Source organism: Gambusia affinis, linkage group LG17 (assembly GCF_019740435.1).
Source record: "Gambusia affinis linkage group LG17, SWU_Gaff_1.0, whole genome shotgun sequence".
NCBI lineage: Eukaryota > Metazoa > Chordata > Actinopteri > Cyprinodontiformes > Poeciliidae > Gambusia > Gambusia affinis.
The window spans coordinates 3,174,176-3,195,657 of record NC_057884.1 but is presented as its reverse complement, the minus strand read 5'-3'; the positions used below and the strand labels follow the sequence as shown (position 1 = coordinate 3,195,657).

At 37.3% G+C, this 21,482-nt stretch overlaps 1 protein-coding gene across 2 annotated transcripts; it reads right to left on the bottom strand.

Annotated features, from left to right (window-relative positions):
- Positions 1-23: 23 nt before the first annotated feature.
- oclna (occludin a) lies at positions 24-21,156 on the bottom strand. 2 transcript variants are annotated; one of them, XM_044096634.1, is made up of 10 exons: positions 20,954-21,143; positions 20,382-20,472; positions 19,348-19,565; positions 18,851-19,287; positions 18,595-18,762; positions 3,228-3,367; positions 1,894-2,079; positions 1,626-1,797; positions 1,389-1,430; positions 24-639 (listed from the first exon to the last, which is right to left on the bottom strand). In XM_044096634.1, exons 2-10 carry the CDS (start codon positions 20,432-20,434, stop codon positions 541-543), a joined length of 1,515 nt encoding a protein of 504 aa, XP_043952569.1. In that variant the 5' UTR covers positions 20,435-20,472; positions 20,954-21,143; the 3' UTR covers positions 24-540. The 2 variants fall into 2 exon arrangements, with proteins under 2 accessions (XP_043952569.1, XP_043952568.1); XM_044096633.1 differs by having other exon boundaries at positions 18,851-19,565; positions 20,954-21,156.
- Between the last annotated feature and the right edge of the window lie 326 nt (positions 21,157-21,482).

Here is a 21,482-nt window from a genome sequence, read left to right as displayed (position 1 = left end):
ACAATAAAAAAACCAAAAACGTGTTCAATAAAAGATTTTATTCAAATGAAAATGCCTCACAGATTATTGCAAAACGTATCACAAGGTAGGAAATTTGCTAATATTCCAAACTGTGTATAAGAGAGAATTTTTAGAAAACCACAACCCGCATATTTACAGTCATTTTTTAACAGTAAAATAGTAATAAAAAAGAAATCAGCTGACGTCAATTTGGTGTAGGGGAACCGACTAAAACCAAGCATTATTTTTCATTTTCACGTCAAAGACAAGTCGCAAAACTCTTCCAGTAGACAATAAATATGTGTGATGATAATCACTCAAAATACAAACAACGGCATCATACAAGAAAAAAAAATAATTTTGTTTCTGTGGTGCTAAAAACAACAATAAAATACAACCGAATGGTCACAACTTTCCGGTGCTCAATGCAAATCATCCCAGCTTTGTCCGTTGGGGACAAACTTGCTGGCAAAAAAAGTGCCGACCCAGATTCACAGCAGTCCTTCCTGCGCCGGACAGGAGTTATTAATCCAGACTCATTCAGGTGCTGCGGTCATAATCACTGACCATCTTCTTGATGTGGTTAAGTTTGTGCTTCAGATATTTACACCTGCGCTTCTTCACCTGGTAATCTGCAGACTGAAGAGACAAAATAAAGTTCAGATGAGCAAGAAGGTAAGAAAGGAGGAGTACACTAAAAAAAAAAAACCAGAGTATTTTTGGTCCAGTTTCCAGTAAAAATATCTCTGTACACTTGAATCAAGACAAAACTAACTTTATACAGGTGCTTGTTTTAAGTCAATCATTCCTTAATATTGATGGTAAAGTACCTAGTTTCACTGGTGAATTATTTCACTAGTAGGAAAAAATGTCTTGTTATAAGTAAAATTATTACTGCTAATAGAAAAATTATTCACTTGATTATTTCTCCTCAGAATTTTGACTTTGATCTGAGATCAAAAAGTCAAAATTCAAAGAAAAAATTATAAATTGAGAAGGAAAAAAAAGAATTTATTGACAAAAATGATTAATTTTGAGTGAAAAATATTCAGATTTTCTTTAGTGAAAAGTACTGAATGCTACAGTCACGATGTTTTTATTACAAAACACAGCCTGCAGTTTTCAGAATGCATCCATGTGTTCGGAAAGAAAAGCTTGCAAAGCCCACTTGTAATTATTTGAACACAACTAAACCTTTTTGAAAGCAATTTCCTCTAGGACGTTAATCTGTATGTATGCACTTCCTGACTGAGCTGGTGGCAATTTGTGAATGGAAACCAGGACGCAGAAACTGAAATAACAAGACAATGTCCTGCAGAGAGACAGTCTCGTCTCAAAGCTCTCCTGAAGATAAACTGTTTATTAACGTCCTTAATGATAAAACTTACCTTCTTGATTTTCTTCAGCTTGTTGTACTCATCCAGGGTGTCCTGTTAACAAGCAAACACATTTTCAACATGTAGCTTTTCTGCTTGTTGTTGCCTTTAAAATGAGGCTAAAAACCCTTTTATTTGCTTTTGCCTACTCTGCTGTTTCTTTAATGCATGTCGTTTTTTACTTCTGTCTAGAAACACTCTCAGGAAAGGCCAGCAGGTGAAACCCTGCTGTGTTTTGGGAGTTCTCACCAGGAACTGTGGGCTTCCCTCCTCCAGCTCGTCCAGCTCTCTGTCCAGATTGGACAGGTCCTTGTTGAGGACGTCCAGCTCCGCCTGCAGGTCTTTGTACTCCAGGTGGTCGCGGTCAAACTCCTGCTTGTAGCTGTTGCGCTCCTGCTCGTTTGTTATCGGCGGGAACTCGCTGTGGGAGGGAGGACGGTTCGATCAGCTTTAATCTTTCACAGAATTATCCACGGAGGTCTCAGATTAGATTGACGCGTCCCGGTTGCCTGGCTACCTGTCGAAGTCGTTGTCGTCCAGCTCGTCTCCAGACGAGTTGTAGTCCGTGTCGTCGTAGTCCTGCCCGTTGACGCGGCGCGGCCGTCCTGCACGCTTCTTTTTGGGCCGCCCCGATGAGCTCGCGATCTCCGAGCTGCTGCTGCTGTAAGGGGCCCCGTTCTGCAGGGGCCTGTCAACCACAGGTCTGTGAAGCAAAGAATTTTAAACCATTAGTATATTAATCTTAGATGCAGGGCCCAGTTTTACTAAAAGGAAACTTCCTGTGACGAAAGGAAGCAAAACTTCCTAAACAAAAACAGAATTACAGATGGAGACAGGGCCGGTCCAAGCCTTTTTGGGGCCCTAAGCAGATTTTCATTTGTTGGAAAAATGAAAATCTGACATGTTAACACTTGATACATTGATTTTTTTTATCATGGCTTTTAATTTTAATCTTAGAAAGGAAGCAAACAAATAAAAAAAATGCTTGGATTTTGAGATGCAGAGCAGCGTTTGAGTGTAAGCCTGTCGCTGTAAGCAATTAAAATGAGCTTAAATCATTTCCATTATTCTGACTCCTTGGAATGGCAGTTTTGTTCACAGAGACATTACAATCCATTTTAGTTGTGTGTGGTTTTTATTTATTGTTACTGGGTGTTGTGATTTATTTTTGAATATTTAAAATACCTTCCAGCCCCAGTGTGAAGAGTTCTTCACAGAAATAAACTCGATTGGCAAACTCGCGTGATTGGGCCGTTATCAACATATCACTAGAAAAATGGTCTCAAAATATTAGCCCAATAATTTTTGGGACAATTCATCGTCCAGTAAAATCTGTCAGCATGACAGGCCTATTTAAGTGTGGCATGTTATTGTAATTATTTAAAAGGAACATCAGCTGATAAACATTTAGAGAAGCAAGTACGATATCTTGAGCGGAAGAGACTCCCTGTAATTTGTATTTGTATACAAACTATAAAACAATATAGAAATTGTTGGGTTTTTTTTTCAAGGGTAAAAGGATTTACTTTGTATTATTCAATGTTATTTACTTCATAAATATGTATATGTAAATATACATAATTCTGGCTTGGTGCTCTTGACGGCCCCCTGGTGGTGTGGGGGGCCCTAAATAGTTACATAACAACTCTCACTAGACACCATCTCTTCCCTCATCAGCACAGAAATACTTCACATAGTTTCACAGTGAAAGTAAAACATGACTCATGTCTCAGTTGGTTTTGGTCTTTACGTCTTCTGTTGCAGCGTCACTTCCCACAAACGCTTGAGCTGATGTTCCACCAGCGAGCAAGAATCCTTTCTTTTTTAGTAGCACAAAGTATCAATCCTCACTGTGGCGTGTAGCTTATGGGGGGCTTGTCGTAGTTGCTCTCATCGTCATCCAGGTAACTCCTGGAGCCTCTCCGCTTCTCGGAGTAGTCTGAGTAGCCTGCAGCTGGGACCTCTTCAGGAGGAGTAGACACGTTGTTCACCTTCAAACAGAAACATGAACACAGGCCAATACATCTCATTCAAGTTTTGATCCTTTTTTTTTAAGCTTCATTTTGCTTTTGTAAAGGGGACCATGGATATCAATCAACAGGAAGCTGAGTTTTATCTGTAGCCTCCCAGCAGGTTGATAGAAGGGATTCCAAAATAAATTACTATTAAAATGCATTACAACAAACATGACCTATGATTTATGACAGATATCAATATGAAGCCAAAAACTGTGTAATTTACAGTAAATATTGATGATTAAAAAAAAAAAAAAGTTACACGTGTAAGAAATAAAATCTTGTTGATTTAAAAAACATTTCAAAACATAAGTCCAAGTGAGAATTTGGAAGCTTATATATTGCATCTTTTTCTTAACCAAATAAGTGCCGTTCTTTTGGGTAAGATAAAACTATCTAACAATATCTATTGCAAACGTTTCTGTGATTATCTACATGTATATTAAATAAGTGAATAACAATAGTTTGACATTTTTAAATGACTGGTATCAAGTTCCCTGATAAAGTGAAACTTCAGGTCTATTGTCTGCAGTTTCTGCAAGTCATGTTGCCACCAATCAGATCCTGTTTTGTGCACAGCTGCAAACTATTTTAGTCTGTGAGCTAACAATCAGAAGTCTACTCTAAACCCCTTTTTTTAATTCTAGGTTGTTGTTTTTTTTTTTCAAACTTCACAACGATGCTCACAGTAACTGAGTCTATTGGTCGTTTTGTCCCCGTCAGCAAAGCACAGATATCTACAGATGTTTCCTACGAAGTGTTCAGAAAGCAGCTGAAACAATTTTATGATGTTAAAAGCAAAGTTTGGAAAGCAAGAAAACATTTTCTGTAAGCTTTGTCCACACCTCATATCTTCCAGCATCAATCGAATTTGATTTGCAATTTTCAGTTTGATAATTTTTAGGTTCATTTTAACTGCAGTAGAAATTAGCTTGTCTTCACTAACTTGAACATAATTACATTATGTGATGTGGATTAATGTGAACCGTTCCTTGACAAATAAGTAAATAAATAAAATAAGTTGTAGCAGTAATTACATTTTTCACAAAGTCAAACAAGTCATATCAAAACTGACAGGTTATTTTTAGCCTAGCACTTCAGCAAGCTGCTTTGTTAAAAAAATTAAATTAAATAAAATCATCATCCAAATCATGACCATGGTCTTATGAGTTAAGGCAAATTCATATTTAGAAGAATATAAATGAAATCCGTTTTCCAAATACCACAGTTTATTTCTTAAATCTGTTGTGGACAAAATATCTGTGCAGCCAAAAAAATAAATAAATAAATTATCAACGCCGTTGTGTATGCTGCAGTTAGGGAAATGTGATATTTTACTGTACTTTATAAGGGACTTTTTAAGGATTTACATGGCACAAATTTGACTTTAGTATCAGGACGCTGCCTGTGCATTATCTGGACTTCCCCAGTATCCGTTCCTAACAAAACTGCCTTGTAACAAATGTATCATTGATTATATAAAGTTGGATACATTTTAATATATTTAATGGACTGCCTAAATAACTAATTTTAAAAACCTATGAAGCATTCCAAATATAAAGTTGTCTTACAAAACTTAAAGTGAAACTTTTAAAGGCTTTAACGCTCAATAAATTCTGTTCTGTATATACAGATGCTTTGGATCCGACTTTTTCCCTTATTCCACTTCAGCTACAATTCTTTACTTTTTTTCCTTCCTCAATCTGCAGCGACATACCATCAAAGCCCTGATTGAATAAGAAAACTGTCCATTTAAAACAGGTGTTGTCTCTTAATATTAGTTTCTGGAATGGCCACTTTGACAGAGACTTGCTTGAGTAAATCCACTGAATTCCTGACATTTCTGGTAAGATACACCTATATGAGCTTGCCCTCTGTTTCATGACTAGGCTACACCCAGACAAACAGGAAGCTCTCAACCAAAGAGGTCTCTCTGTAGGCTCACTTTCAAACAGGTTCCCACAAACACCAGCAGGGAAAATGTGTCTGGTTCTCCGTATCATGCAGCTGTTGTTGTGCTTTTGCTCCAACTGCTGAGTGGTGCACACCAGAGCAGCAGTCTGACCCGTTTTTCCTGTTTGCTGCTCTGAAGTGAGCTGAAATACTCAGACATGGCAGAACTGAACGTCATCACAACTCCCATCACAAATGACTCACACACTCATGGTTGCTTGTTCCATAATGTTACGAAACACATTTCAAAAGTATGGTGGAAAAGCTTGACTCATTGCTAAACATAAACACTGATATTAGAAATGTTGGCGGCAGTACGATCCCTCTGACTGAAACTGTTATCAGTCTGTATGCCACACCTTGAAACTGTAGATGGAAGGACTTTAAACTCCACCTTCTTCACTGTTCATGAAAACAAGACTACAACCGAACTGGTTTTTCCACTTCCTCACCTTCACTTCCTTCACTGCTGAACACCTGAGAGAACATGAACAGGTTAGAAAGAGACTCTTTCTAGACAAAAAGAATCTAAGCTAACACTTTTTTTAAAAAGTGTTAGCTTAGAGGTTCTGCTAAGGCGTGTAAAAGTTCAAAGTTTTTAGTTGACTGGACATTTTCCAGCCAACTAAATGAGCCGATCAAAGTGCCCAAGTTAAATCAAGCCAATTAAACCTGGAGATGTATCGGACTATAACGTTTACCTAACCATCAAACTCCTGTAGCCGTCGGCCAAAGAATACCCAACATTTAGATCCATTTTATAAAAATGTCCGTCTGTTGTTTGGCTACTGAAACTACAAAAATACAACATTTTACCAAGTACTTTTGAACTACTTTCATAGAGCAATTATTTAAGTACACTCTAAATAAGACAAAACTAACTTACAAATAACTTTTCAGCAAGACGTATGAGCTTGTTTAAAGTCAGTAATTCCTGAGTATTGATTTAAAAAGTATTTGTTTCACTGGCAGATTATTTCACCATAATCCGAGTTAAATAATCTGTCAGTGAAACTAGTACTTTAAAAAAAAATCATTATTAAGGAATTATTGATTTTAAACAAGGTTCAAACAATTTCTTTATTCATTTTATATTTAACATGTTAAAAACAAACAAAAAAACAATAAGAATATTATCATTTATAGCAATAATATCTGGGGCAATTTATCGTCCAGCAAAATTTGTTACTGTGACATTTGTTCTTACAAGTTAGTTTTGTCTTTAAATGAACTAAGATATTAACATTAGAAACTAGACCAAAACTCCTTGTTAAGATTTTGTGCTTTTGCAGTGTTAGTGAAATGGTTTGTGCCTGGTAAGCAGAAAATGCACCCGCATCAACCGTCCATCACCACATCTCCATGATGACTCAGCACAGGAAATAAACTGAGAGGATCTTAGTTTTGCGTTTGTGATACACATACAGCACCTTCAGGTTTCTGTTTTTAATCTGATTTCATGTTTCAGATCAATAATCACATATAAATACCAGAAAAATATTAATGGGGCTTTCAGATGATTTTATCTATTAAGGGAAGAACTATCCAAACGAACCCATTGGTTCCATTTGAAAATAATTCACATCCCAAATACCCTTGAAAAAAAATCATGGATTAAGTGTCATGATTTTTTTTTTTTTGGCCAAATTTCTCTCATCCACTCCTGTAGTTGTCACTGCTAGACTTGTAGAATCAATCAATTAAAAAGGATCTGTCTTCCAACATGAGATAGGCCAGTGGTTCCCAAAGTGTGGGGCCCCCAGGAGGGCGGAGTGCCATTGCAGGGGGGCAAAGGGGGCAGTAGGATGAAGGAAAAAAATAAATAAAACAGTTACACAAACGTGTTTCACTGTAAAGATGGTTTATGGTTTGTTTTGTTGCAACCTGAAGTGTGAAATAAACTTCAGTGGAGCTGGAAAACAAAATATGTGTTTAGGTTTATGTCTGGTTGAACGATGTGAGACCAGTTGATTTTTTTTCCTTTTTTGGAGGGGTTCTATTGTAATCCATAGGGGGAACCCAGAAGAAAATCTTTGGGAACCACTGAGATAGGCTAAAGGATATAAACACATCTTACCCTGATCTAAAGAAATTCAAGAAGAACCAAGAAACAAAGTCATTGATAGTCAAAATCTCAAAAGTGTTTTAAATGCCTCCTGCGAATCTTTCAATTCCCCTGTGGATGGAGGTGATTTGTCACAAACTCCACCTTCAGATCCCCCTCTGGCCAAAACCAGTGACATTTGGCAAAAGTTACTTTGGAAAAAGTAACTTTAATCGACTAGGTCTGATTACTCCTTGGAAAAGTAACCATAATATCACTGTTAGATTAAAAGTAACAACACTCATTGTCTAATGGAAGTTCTAATGGGTGGCATAAGCAGCTTTTAGATTAAAGGGATAAATACTTTTTCCACATTGGGCACAGTTGGTTGGGTCAGTTTTTTTCCACCTAATCAATGAGATAATAATTTAAGAAGTAAATAAAAAATAAAAAAACTGCTTTATTTGTACTAACTTTGACTCCAATTTAAAACAATGGGTTTTATTACCTAAAGCATTAAATGAAACAGGGCAGAGCACTGATTCTTACAATCACATGCAAACACAATCCATGTCTCCATCTATGTCTTGTGGTGAGCCATAATGGAGCTGATGTGATGGCAAAACCAAATGTTTTCTGCATTCCAAGCACAAACTAAATACACTTCCCCTTTTCAGCAAATAAATACCTGGCAGAAGTTGATTGGACAGAGAAATGGCAAATGTGTTCTCACAACCTTGTAGGCCGATCTGCTCTCAACTCGCTCATAAGGAAGATTTCAGTAAAAAGCAAAAAGGCTACAATCCATCACTCATCACTCACCCACGCGACGAAGCCCTCAGGAGGTGCAAGACCATCCACAACTTTGACTTTCTTCCACAAGATGTTCTGTTTTCCACCAGTTGTTGATCTTCTGCCATCTTGATTGTTTACATTTCTGTCGATCATGAGACGCCGGTCACCATGAACAACACAGTAGAGGAAATACGATTAAATAACAAAAGAAGATAAACGCACAGAGCATAAAATGATTTTGATAAGTAACTGTAGTCTGACTACTGGATTTGAAATAGCAACGCGTTAGATTACTCGTTACAGAAAAAGTGGTCCACACGTCAGTAGTGGTACTGACATCACTGGCCAAAACATCCTCTAAGGTGGAAACATTTCCACTGATCGCTCGAGGCCACAGCGCACTCCACTACCAACTTTTTCCTAAATCCACAGAGTCGATCGTGTGCGTATAAGACGTTTCTCTCACATCAGTAGACAGCAAGCAGATAGCTTTTCCGGTTTACTTTTTCTCTCGCACCGCGCCTCCCCTAAAGTACTCTGGCGCCCCCCAGGGGAGGCGCGCCTCACACTTTGAAAACCGCCGGGCTAAAGGATATAAACACATCTTACCCTGATCTAAGGAAATTCAAGAAGAACCAAGAAACAAAGTCATTGATAGTCAAAATCTCAAAAGTGGATTTTATTGATAGATGGACAGTGCAGAAAATAAATCTCAGAGATTTTGGACCAGATTTCTTATTTGTTTTGTTGTTGTTGTTCTTGTTGCAATGTTCTGGTTCTCATCTGTGTCTTGTAAATAAGTTCATACAATCATAACCATGGGATGAATTTAAAAAGCAGTAATACTTTTTCCTGTTTCTAGCCATTATTGTTCAAACAACAACAACAAAAAATGCTTATGGAGTAACGGAGAGCAAAAAAAAAAAAAAAAGAAAAAAGCATTTGATCCAATATATTGAAAGAAGACACATTTATACACATATGGAAGAGGATTATGACCTCTGGGGGAAAATATTTCTATAATCTCAAATATTGACTTTTTTTCCTCAGAGTTCTGACCTGAGGAAGCAAAAATCTTCAATGACAGAGATGGGAGTTGTGCTGGAGGAGAACTACAACTTTCGGCAGACAAATGTCAGGCTTAAATGAATTATTTTACATTTATTTGCGATAGATTAGAGTAGAAACGGCCTTTACTCCCCAGTAAATGGGACATTCAGGTGTAACAGCAGCAGCAGGTATAAAGATTCACACAAAAAGTTCTTAAAAAGTGTTAAAAGCAATATAAAAAAACAAGATTAGCAATAATAACAATAACAGTAAAAATGAAAACTGACAGTTAAATTGTGCTTCTTTTACTGCTATCAGGTCAACAGTTTCATAAGGGTTTGATGAATATCGACAGAAAAAAAAAACCCAGACAAACAAACAAACAACAACTTACTATTTTTCATCCTCTTCATAGGGAGGGGGGCTCCCGTTGGGTCTGGAGGACATCGCTGTTTGATCCACTCAACAGCAGCAATCAAAACCACCTGCAAGAAGGTTTCCTGTTAGACTGGATATACCAAACCCATGTTATACCCATGTTATACCCATGTTTACTCTATCAAAGGTAAAAAAATAATAATAAATAAATAAATAAATAAAAATATGCTAATATGTAAAAAACATGTCACTTTAAATACTCGTTTTAAAGTGAATCTGCGACCATTCACGCAACAGACAAATTGCGGGCAGGAAGTGACGGTAGCGCTCTCTTTTAAAGATTGGCTTTGCGCATACATGGCGCATTACGGTAACAGAACAGGGGCGCACTTGCACGCGAAAATATTTCACGTCTAAACCTCGCGGCAGTGATTGAACAGAATTGTCTTTGTCTCCCATTACAGGTTGTTTACATTACCTTAATTTAATTGAAGTTGAATCGACCAATACGCCGCTGGGCTCCTCTAGGCTTTTTTTTTTTTTTTTTAACCACTCAATCCAAAGAGGTTTGAAGAACTGAGGTCGTCTCTTTCACTGTTGCTGTCAGGCTCTTCTCCTCTGAAATGTCTCAAGTGAAACCGCAGCTGCTGCTGAAAACAACCTGGACCACACCTAGAGAGCTCCCACTGTGCTGAACCAGACCGGATGTTCATATTTGGAAGTGCAAGGTGAGCGTAGTAACGTAGACAGAACGGAATGTTTACTTGGTAGAGGCACCAGAACCTAGTTCGGCAGACAGGGCCGGCCCAAGCCTCCATGGGGCCCTATGTGAAATGTGGTTTTGGGGCCTTAGTTGCATCTCTAGCAGTGCTGTTTACATTTTATACATTTATAATAAGATACATTTATTGGTAACTGATTTGATTTCTTGGCGCTGATTTCCTTCATTTTGGGGGATCGTGATACTTACATGTGAATCCCATCTTATCCCCTAATCTTATTTTTATCAGTAAAGTTTTAAAAATCAGCCTCTGTCCTTTTCTGCTCTACAGTGAGAGGTTTGACTGACAGACCGACCCACCAGGTCAGGTCTGAACGTTTACAGTTAACAATATTCACCTCTCTGTTGCCAACTCAGTGACTTTCTTCTATATTTAGTAACATTTCAGACAAAAAAAATAAAAAAATTATATCAACCAAAACCAAAATCGGCAGGTCCGGCTTTTTAAAGATTGGTAACCAGAGATCGGTCAGAAAACTTCAATCGGTGCAGCTCTACACACATATTCATGACATTCTATGATTAAATAAATTTCTCTTAAGTGATACTCCAATATCTAAAAATGTAATTTATACCAGGTGAGTCTTTCTCCCGTGAGAATGTGGACCGGTACCGGTACTGGACTGATTCTGAGCCTTCAAATGATCTTAACAAAAGTTTTACATAACTTAGAAGTTGATGTAAAAATAATGTTTGTTTAAGCCACAAAATTATTTTGCTCAGCAGCAAACAGCATGTCGCCAACTACAGCAGCTCATCGGTAAAGCTTCCCCGAAGTAAGTGAATGTAAAACGGCCAAAGTGAACCATTTTCACTTAGTAACCAGAAGAATCAACAATGGAAGTTAGAAAGCTACCTCAGTACTTGACGTTGACATCCGATTAACATCTTCAGAGTTAGCGCGTGATTAAAAGGCTATTCCGCTACATTCATTTATTCTGGACAACATTTAATACGCTCTAAAATCTAAAATACTTGCGGTCAAGCCTCAAAAGTAAAATTACATTATTTAAACTGTAATTTTATTATTATTACGGACTAAATATTTAATTTCTCGGCAAGTTAAATCTAGCAGGCAGGTCTATCACATAGACTCCTCAGACCTAGACGGGATTATTATATATAAATAAAATATCGCAGAAAATACATATCGGTTTGTAAAATCTTTAAAATACTGATTTTAAGGCGTTTTATGATCAAAGCCCTTTGCGGCAATGAAGTGATGGTATAAACCTCAAGTCAAGTTTAATTGTTATGTTATAACAATTAAATTATGTTGTAATTTCATTATGTTGTTTAAATGTTGCACATTTTAGCAACACGGCAGTTCAAAGTGCTTTACTTGAAATAAAATACAGTAATCAATTAGGGGAAAGGTGGGCATTTACCGTTTATCATTTATTTACCTTCATTAATTTCCTATCATGTTAAGAATTTTGATTTATCACTGCCGCGAACAATTCAATTTGATGTTTAACCACTCAAAACTGTTTGCATTGTCAATATTGTTCGTTTTATTATTTTCTCCACTGTTTGAGTATCAATAAATATCAATACATTTGAAAATATGATTGAATGCAGTTACTGTGATTAGTTTAGTGTTGCAATAGTCAAAGAACACACTCTGAACAGCAGTAATTATAATTTTACTATTAACAGACTTGATTTCCCTCGGATTAGAGGTGGAAGAGGTATTTCATCTGTTGCCTGTAGAGGGCGCTGTAGAGTGTCTTTGAGCTTTGGGTGACGGTAAACATGGAAGGAAAGAGAGTCAGCCCATATTTAAGTTGATCAATATAAGTCTTACCTTGACAATAATAAGTGGTTAAACAATTAGATCTGAATTCCAATAATTTGTACATTAATATTGGTAAGTATGTTGTCAAATGGACTGCCTAAAAATTACAGTGAGTATCACAATTAAGACTGAATATGAATAATACAAATATAAGCAAAATTTACACCTTAGGAAAAAGTTCACTCAAGCTTAAAAATATACAAATCTTCAAAATTATATTTACACAAATAAAGCAACAGCTATTGTGATAGCACACTATTAAAAATCAATGTATTTATTAAAGACTATGATTAATAACTAATCACATCTTATCAGTCAGCAAGACGTGCAGCATGGTTTGTATTTTTGATCACATAGGTCAACTTCTACCTTGTCTTGCAGGGTGTGAAATAATGTTTGTCTTCTTCCTAATTTCCTATTTTGTGCATGTTTGTCACACTTTGGTGTTTCAGAACATCAAACCAGTTTAAATAAATCAGTCAAAGACAACGCAGCTAAACACAAAGTGAAGTTTTTAAATTCATTCAAGAAGTCACAGTAGACCCCACAGCGACATCTGAAGAGCTCAAGGAGCCACGTGCCTGTCAAGTAAAGGGAGTTTGGCCTCCTTCATTTGGGAAGTCCAGATTTAAAGAGTACTTTATTGACAGAACAATAAGGCTCTACTCAATTTTTTAACAACACATCATGATGATCCCCAAGACTTCTGGGAAAGCATTCTGTGGACTGATGAGACCAAAGCCTAACTCTTGATAAGGTGTGTGTCGTGTTACATCTGGAGTGGGAAGAAACACCACATTTCAGAAAAAGAACAGCAAAACATGGTGGTGGTGGTATGATGGTCCGGGGCCGTTTTGCTGCTTCAGGACCTCCAAGAGTTGCTGTGAAAAATGGAACCTTGAATCCTGCCGTCAACCAAATCATCTTGAAGGAGAACTGCTGTGGCATAACCTTAAAAAGGCTGGAAAACCCTCCAGTGTGTCGGAATTAGAACAATCCTGCAAAGACGAATTTATCTACAGCAGAAAACACTTATAACCCTTGACTGGAGTTGTTGCTGCTAAAAGTGGCTCAACCAGTTAGTAGGTTTAGGGGGCAATCACTTTTTCACACAGAGCCATAGAGGTTTGGATTTCTCTCCTCATAAACACTATTTAAAGCTGCAATTTTTGCAGATCTCAGGTAAACCTGAACAAGCCCCAACTTGTCCTCTGAATGTTATGTAGTAGAAAACAGCAGCTGAGAACGTAGCTAAGCTCAGTGTCTCACCACATAAATATTTAGGTTGCATATCAAGGCAGAATTTAAATTATTCTCTTCGTGTGTTGTGTATTCTTTTTGAAGCCATGAGTCGCCTCCTACTGGCCATTGTAGAAAACACAGGAACTTTTACAATCCATCCCCGGTTTCTGGGTCTCATACAGGACACAAGATGATGTAAAGAGATGATTGGGGCAAAGAGAGCCAACAAAAACAATCCCACCTGATTCCATTTGATTTATTGTTCTGCAACAGAGAAGCTGTTTTGCAATTACAAGACACCTCAGTTTACACAAGGTGGAAGAACGATCTTCTTAGCCAACCTAACATGCTCAAGTTGCACATCATGCCACAAGAATGTTACTTAAAAATTTTATTTAAAATCCATCTGTGATCTTAAGGCAGTGTTGCACTTTTACAAGTTTTTTTTCATGTGCATGTGGTTCTGGGAACTGACAGTCTGATGGGACAATCCTGTGCTTCCCAGCTGTCCGACCGCAAGATCTGCTGTGCGTCTTTTGAGTGTCGTGCTAAGACCGCAAGAGGGTTAAACACGTTAAAGCTGCACCGATTTAATATTTTGAATGGTCCTTTAAATAGAAATGAAAGTTTTTCATTAATATTTGTCCATTAGATTTATATAAAAAAACAACAAAATAAACCAGCAGGACTGCATGTAAAGGCATCGCGTGGTTGATTAGAGAACCGCACATTATTGTCACATAGTTACATTTTCATTTAAACATTAAAAAAACAAAAAAAACAATAGATGCTTAAAATGTTAAAAAGAACAGAAATATACATAAACAAGATATTTTTAAGTGATAAAGTACAAAACATTTATTATTTTTATTTTCTGAAATGGTAGAATGGTATTAGACATCAAATGTTATATATATATATAGATATATATATATATATACATTAAAAGACAGAGCTGCATTAAGAAAAGGAACAGTGTTAAAAACAGTCCTCCCAGAAGTTAAAAGTTTTCTCCCACAGTCATTTAAAGCAGGACATTTTTAAATAGACAACACAAACTCTGCCATTTACACAGAAATGAAAAGGAGGAAACCAGAGAGGCAAATGTTTTCAAAGATCTCCCAGTGATTGAACACAAACATTTTCACCTGATAGCAGTGCGTTTTGTGAACGTCTACAATTTGGCTACATTTACAATCAGTCCAACATTGTTAATTGTATATATATATATATATATGTATTACATAACATATTCAGACCACGTTTAAACAAAGAGTTTGTGGTTTTTCCTCACATTTGTTCACAACCAATGACACACACACACACACACACACGCACACACACATTATTATACCCTGAGAAACAATTTGCCTCAAAACAAGTCAAACTTCACAGCTGCAAAAAAAAAAAAAAAAAAAAACACAACACATTTAAATGAAATGGTTTAAATGGAGAGCAACTTTTCAATAATTGTTACAGATTACTTTTAATATTCCTTATTTTTCTGTTCATTCTTTGTTTATCACCATTAGAATTTAACTTCAGCATGGATTACAGGAAGGTTGAACTTACTACAATTTCGTTTATTGTGAATTTGGAAACATCGGTGCCCATTTTAGAAATCTTAAGACGAGGATCTACTTTCTCTACGGTCCAAACGTTTTGCACCGAGGAACAAAATCACCAAGATAAAAGTACCGATTGGTTATTATTTTATTATGTTTGTAATAAAAACATTTTATAGTGAATTCTAGTTTTTACTTGTTTAGGAGTAAATCAAACCTGCAATATTTAAATGACACATGGTGGAAAAGAAACTATCGGCGATCTGAAATAGAGACGTTTTGTCTTGGTAAAAGAACGATGTGAAGTTCACAAACCTTTTGGGTTGAATGATTTCCGCTTTTGTTGGTCTGAAAAATATTTCAGTGTATTCAGGGCAAAAACACAAAAACCTGCAGTATTTAGTCAGGCTTAATGTAAGGGTATCTTCTCACTGGGACTTACTATCATGTTAAAATGTAAGCAATAAAAATTCCTAGCAAGAGATTTTTTTTTTTTTTTACCTATTATTTTTGTTTTAGAAGATATAAACTGGTCAAAAAAAAAAAAAAAAAAGAAAAACTAAAATAAGATAGGAATAAGAAAACTGACCATTTAAAACTCAGACATGGCAGAACTGAACGTCATCACGACTCCCATCACAAATGACTCACACACTCATGGTTGCTTGTTCCATAATGTTACAAAATACATTTCAAAAGTATGGTGGAAAAGCTTGACTCATTGCTAAACATAAACACTGATATTAGAAATGTTGGTGGCAGTACGATCCCTCTGACTGAAACTGTTATCAGTCTGTATGCCACGCCTTGAAACTGTAGATGGAAGGACTTTAAACTCCACCTTCTTCACTGTTCATGAAAACAAGACTACAACCGAACTGGTTTTTCCACTTCCTCATCTTCACTTCCTTCACTGCTGAACGCCTGAGAGAACATGAACAGGTTAGAAAGAGACTCTTTCTAGACAGAAAGAATCCAAGAATCTAAGCTAACACTTTTTTTAAAAAGTGTTTGCTTAGAGGTTCTGCTAAGGCGTGTAAAAGTTCAAAGTTTTTAGTTGACTGGACATTTTCCAGCCAACTAAATGAGCCGATCAAAGTGCCCAAGTTAAATCAAGCCAATTAAACCTGGAGATGTATCGGACTATAACGTTTACCTAACCATCAAACTCCTGTAGCCGTCGGTCAAAGAATACCCAACATTTAGATCCATTTTATAAAAATGTCCGTCTGTTGTTTGGCTACTGAAACTACAAAAATACAACATTTTACCAAGTACTTTTGAACTACTTTCATAGAGCAATTATTTAAATACACTCTAAATAAGACAAAACTAACTTACAAATAACTTTTCAGCAAGACGTATGAGCTTCTTTAAAGTCAGTAATTCCTGAGTATTGATTTAAAAAGTATTTGTTTCACTGGCAGATTATTTCACCATAATCCGAGTTAAATAATCTGTCAGTGAAACTAGTACTTTAAAAAAAAATCATTATTAAGGAATTATTGATTTTAAACAAGGTTCAAACAATTTCTTTATTCATTTTATATTTAACATGTCTTCCAGTTCCAGTATTAAATGTTCATCAGAATTTAAAGTTTATACATGTTTGAGAATGTGTTCTTGCATTATTTTTGCCATTGCCATTTTATTAATTAAAAAAACAGTCTAAAAAAAAACAAACAAAAAAACAATAAGAATATTATCATTTATAGCAATAATATCTGCAATAATTTATCGTCCAGCAAAATTTGTTACCGTGACATTTGTTCTTACAAGTTAGTTTTGTCTTTAAATGAACTAAGATATTAACATTAGAAACTAGACCAAAACTCCTTGTTAAGATTTTGTGCTTTTGCAGTGTTAGCGAAATGGTTTGTGCCTGGTAAGCAGAAAATGCACCCGCATCAACCGTCCATCACCACATCTCCATGATGACTCAGCACAGGAAATAAACTGAGAGGATCTTAGTTTTGCGTTTGTGATACACATACAGCACCTTCAGGTTTCTGTTTTTAATCTGATTTCATGTTTCAGATCAATAATCACATATAAATACCAGAAAAATATTAATGGGGCTTTCAGATGATTTTATCTATTAAGGGGAAAACTATCCAAACGAACCCATTGGTTCCATTTGAAAATAATTCACATCCCAAATACCCTTGAAAAAAAATCATGGATTAAGTGTCATGATTTATTTTTTTTGGCCAAATTTCTCTCATCCACTCCTGTAGTTGTCACTGCTAGACTTGTAGAATCAATCAATTAAAAAGGATCTGTCTTCCAACATGAGATAGGCCAGTGGTTCCCAAAGTGTGGGGCCCCCTAGGAGGGCAGAGTGCCATTGCAGGGGGGCAAAGAGGGCAGTAGGATGAAGGAAAAAAATAAATAAAACAGTTACACAAAAGTTTTTCACTGTAAAGATGGTTTATGGTTTGTTTTGTTGCAACCTGAAGTGTGAAATAAACTTCAGTGGAGCTGGAAAACAAAATATGTGTTTAGGTTTATGTCTGGTTGAACGATGTGAGACCAGTTGATTTTTTTTCCTTTTTTGGAGGGGTTCTATTGTAATCCATAGGGGGAACCCAGAAGAAAATCTTTGGGAACCACTGAGATAGGCTAAAGGATATAAACACATCTTACCCTGATCTAAAGAAATTCAAGAAGAACCAAGAAACAAAGTCATTGATAGTCAAAATCTCAAAAGTGTTTTAAAGCACATCCCAGGGCTTTCAATTCTCAATCACAGTGTGAGCCAGTCTCCGTGGCGATGAATCTGATCACCAACCACAGTTACTCCAAGAGTACATCGATGACTCATCAGGCAAGTCACAAAACAGCCAAGAACAATGTCTCAAGATCCTCATCGGACATCGTTAGTGGTGTTAGTTTCAAAGCCCAAATGTCCAGCTGACATTTAGCAAAAACACTGTCAATCCACGATGTTTGGAAAAATGTTCTGCGGACTAACAAGAACTAGGTCTGGGTTTGGATGACTTCCTATAACTGATGGAACCAAGGACCCATGAACCATAATATCACTGTCTCACAAAACAACAACACTCATTGTCTAATGGAAGTTCTAATGGGTGGCATAAGCAGCTTTTAGGTTAAAGGGATAAATACTTTTTCCACATTGGGCACAGTTGGTTGGGTCAGTTTTTTTCCACCTAATCAATGAGATAATAATTTAAGAAGTAAATAATAAAAAAAAAAAAACACTGCTTTATTTGTATTAACTTTGACTCCAATTTAAAACAATGCGTTTTATTACCAGAAGCATTAAATGAAACAGGGCAGAGCACTGATTCTTACAATCACATGCAAACACAATCCATGTCTCCATCTATGTCTTGTGGTGAGCCATAATGGAGCTGATGTGATGGAAACAAAACCAAATGTTTTCTGCATTCCAAGCACAAACTAAATACACTTCCCCTTTTCAGCAAATAAATACCTGGCAGAAGTTGATTGGACAGAGAAATGGCAAATGTGTTCTCACAACCTTGTAGGCCGATCTGCTCTCAACTCGCTCATAAGGAAGATTTCAAAAAGTAAAATATGAAGGCTACAATCCATCACTCCATCACTCACCCACGCCTCGACGTCCTCAGGAGGTGCAAGACCATCCACAACTTTGACTTTCTTCCACAAGATGTTCTCTTTTCCATAGTTGTTGATCTTCTGCCGAGTCTTGAGGGCGAAGACGAGCATGATGATCAAAGCTGCGGTCACCATGAAGCCGAACACAGCGGCGATGGCCTGAAGTGGAACATAAACCACAGAGTGTGAGTTTATTTCACACGCAGGACACGTGTTACAGGATGGCACCAACGTCGCGAGGGTTTACCTCTTGTGGTTCCAACACGCAGTAGTGGTAAAGGTACTGGTTCTGAAGCATTCCTGACATCTGTTGTTGTTGATATGGAGCACACAGAGCCGCAATCTGGCTACCGTAAGCTGTCGAGGCCTGGGATGAGGGGTTCACTGCCACCAAGTACACTACAGTGGCAATGAGCATCAACAGTGCCAGGATGGCACTGATGATCAACACGGCCAGGTAGAACTTCCTGCTCTGAGACAGGCTCTGATGAGACACGATGACGATAAAGACGACCAGGGAGAAGATGAAGACAAAGGCGGCCATTGCGATCATAAACTCTTTCCCGGCCTGCGGGTCAATGAAGTTTCCAGCAATTGAACCGTAGCCATAATTGGTTCCAGCTCCATAGTAGTTCGATCCTCCATAACTTCCTCCATAACCTCCTCCATAACTTCCTCCATAACCTCCTCCATAACCTCCCCCGTAACTTCCTTCATAACCTGCTCCATATCTTCCTCCATAACTTCCTCCATAACCTCCTCCGTACATTCCCCCAAAGCCGGACATGGCTCCCTGACTGTAATACTCCAGTGTTGAGGCAACGCAGGCAAAGATGCCCACACACAGCACAAGGGCAATGATGGTCATGATTTTAAGGATTCCCGGAGGCGAGGACCAGCGGTAGAAGTGCTGGAACTCATCGTCAGGGTAGTAAGAGTAGGCTGGCTCAGCAGGTCCATTACTGCAAGAGGAGTAAACAAACCGCTGTTACAACCCAAACTACAATATTTAGATTTTATTGATAGATGGACAGTGCAGAAAATAAATCTCAGAGATTTTAGACCAGATTTCTTATTTGTTTTGTTGTTGTTGTTGTTGTTGTTGCAAGGTTCTGGTTCTCATCTGTGTCTTGTAAATAAGTTAATACAATCATAACCATGGGATGAATTTAAAAAGCAGTAATACTTTTTCCTGTTTCTAGCCATTACTGTTCAAACAACAACAACAACAAAAAATGCTTATGGAGTAACGGAGAGCAAAAAAAAGAGAAAAAAGCATTTGATCCAATATATTGAAAGAAGACACATTTATACACATATGGAAGAGGATTATGACCTCTGGGGAAAAATATTTCTATAAACTCAAATATTGACTTTTTTTCCTCAGAGTTCTGACCTGAGGAAGCAAAAATCTTCAATGACAGAGATGGGAGTTGTGCTGGAGGAGAACCACAACTTTCGGCAGACAAATGTCAGGCTTAAATGAATTATTTTATATTTATTTGCGATAGATTAGAGTAGAAACGGCCTTTACTCCCCAGTAAATGGGACATTCAGATGTAACAGCAGCAGCAGGTATAAAGATTCACACAAAAAGTTCTTAGAAAGTGTTAAAACCAATATAAAAACAAGATTAGCAATAATAACAATAACAGTAAAAATGAAAACTGACAGTTAAATTGTGCTTCTTTTACTGCTATCAGGTCAACAGTTTCATAAGAGTTTGATGAATATCGACAGAAAAAAACCCCCAGACAAACAAACAAACAACAACTTACTATTTTTCATCCTCTTCATAGGGAGGGGGGCTCCCGTTGGGTCTGGAGGACATCGCTGTTTGATCCACTCAACAGCAGCAATCAAAACCACCTGCAAGAAGGTTTCCTGTTAGACTGGATATACCAAACCCATGTTATACCCATGTTATCAAACTCTATCAAAGGTTAAAAAAATAAATAAAAAATAAAAATAAAAATAAAAATTATGCTAATATGTAAAAAACATGTCACTTTTAATACTCGTTTTAAAGTGAATCTGCGACCATTCACGTAACAGACAAATTGCGTGAAGCACTTGTTTCTTGGCAGGAAGTGACGGTAGCGCTCTCTTTTAAAAATTGGCCTTGCGCATACATGGCGCATTACGGTAACAGAACAGGGGCGCACTTGCACGCGAAGAAAAGAAAATAAAGAGCAAATGAGACGCATGACCATCTAAAGCGCATATTTATGACATACCAATCACTTTTAAGTACATGTACTAAAGCCAGACTAAATATTTCACGTATAAACCTCGCGGCAGTTATTGAACAGAATTGTCTTTGTCTCCCATTACAGGTTGTTTACATTACCTTAATTTAATTGAAGTTGAATCGACCAATACGCCGCTGGGCTCCGCTTGGTTTTTTTTTTTTTTTAACCACTCAATCCAAAGAGGTTTGAAGAACTGAGGTTGTCTCTTTCACTGTTGCTGTCAGGCTCTTCTCCTCTGAAATGTCTCAAGTGAAACCGCAGCTGCTGCTGAAAACAGCCTGGACAACACCTAGAGAGCTCCGCTCTGGTTGGCTTAGCTCCGCCTGGTTGGCTTAGCTCCGCCCCTCCCGACAAGTGTCACTGTGCTGAACCAGACCGGATGTTCATATTTGGAAGTGCAAGGTGAGCGTAGTAACGTAGACAGAACGGAATGTTTACTTGGTAGAGGCACCAGAACCTAGTTCGGCAGACAGGGCCCAAGCCTCCATGGGGCCCTAAGTGAAATGTGGTTTTGGGGCCCTCTAGTTCTGCTAACAATGTGGACTGACTGCAATCAGCAGCCCGATCATTAGATCATTCACACACCTGCTATAAACTTATTGCATCTCTAGCAGTGCTGTTTACATT

Bases quoted from the DNA above. Each gene is read 5' to 3' on its own strand.
- oclna (XM_044096633.1), bottom strand. From the start codon at position 20,434: ATGTCCTCCAGACCCAACGGGAGCCCCCCTCCCTATGAAGAGGATGAA. The intron at 18,763-18,850 runs GTAAACCCTCGC...GTTCCACTTCAG, and splicing joins GCGTGTTGGAACCACAAGAG to GCCATCGCCGCTGTGTTCGG. The intron at 1,431-1,625 runs GTGAGAACTCCC...GCTTGTTAACAG, and splicing joins AGGGAAGCCCACAGTTCCTG to GACACCCTGGATGAGTACAA.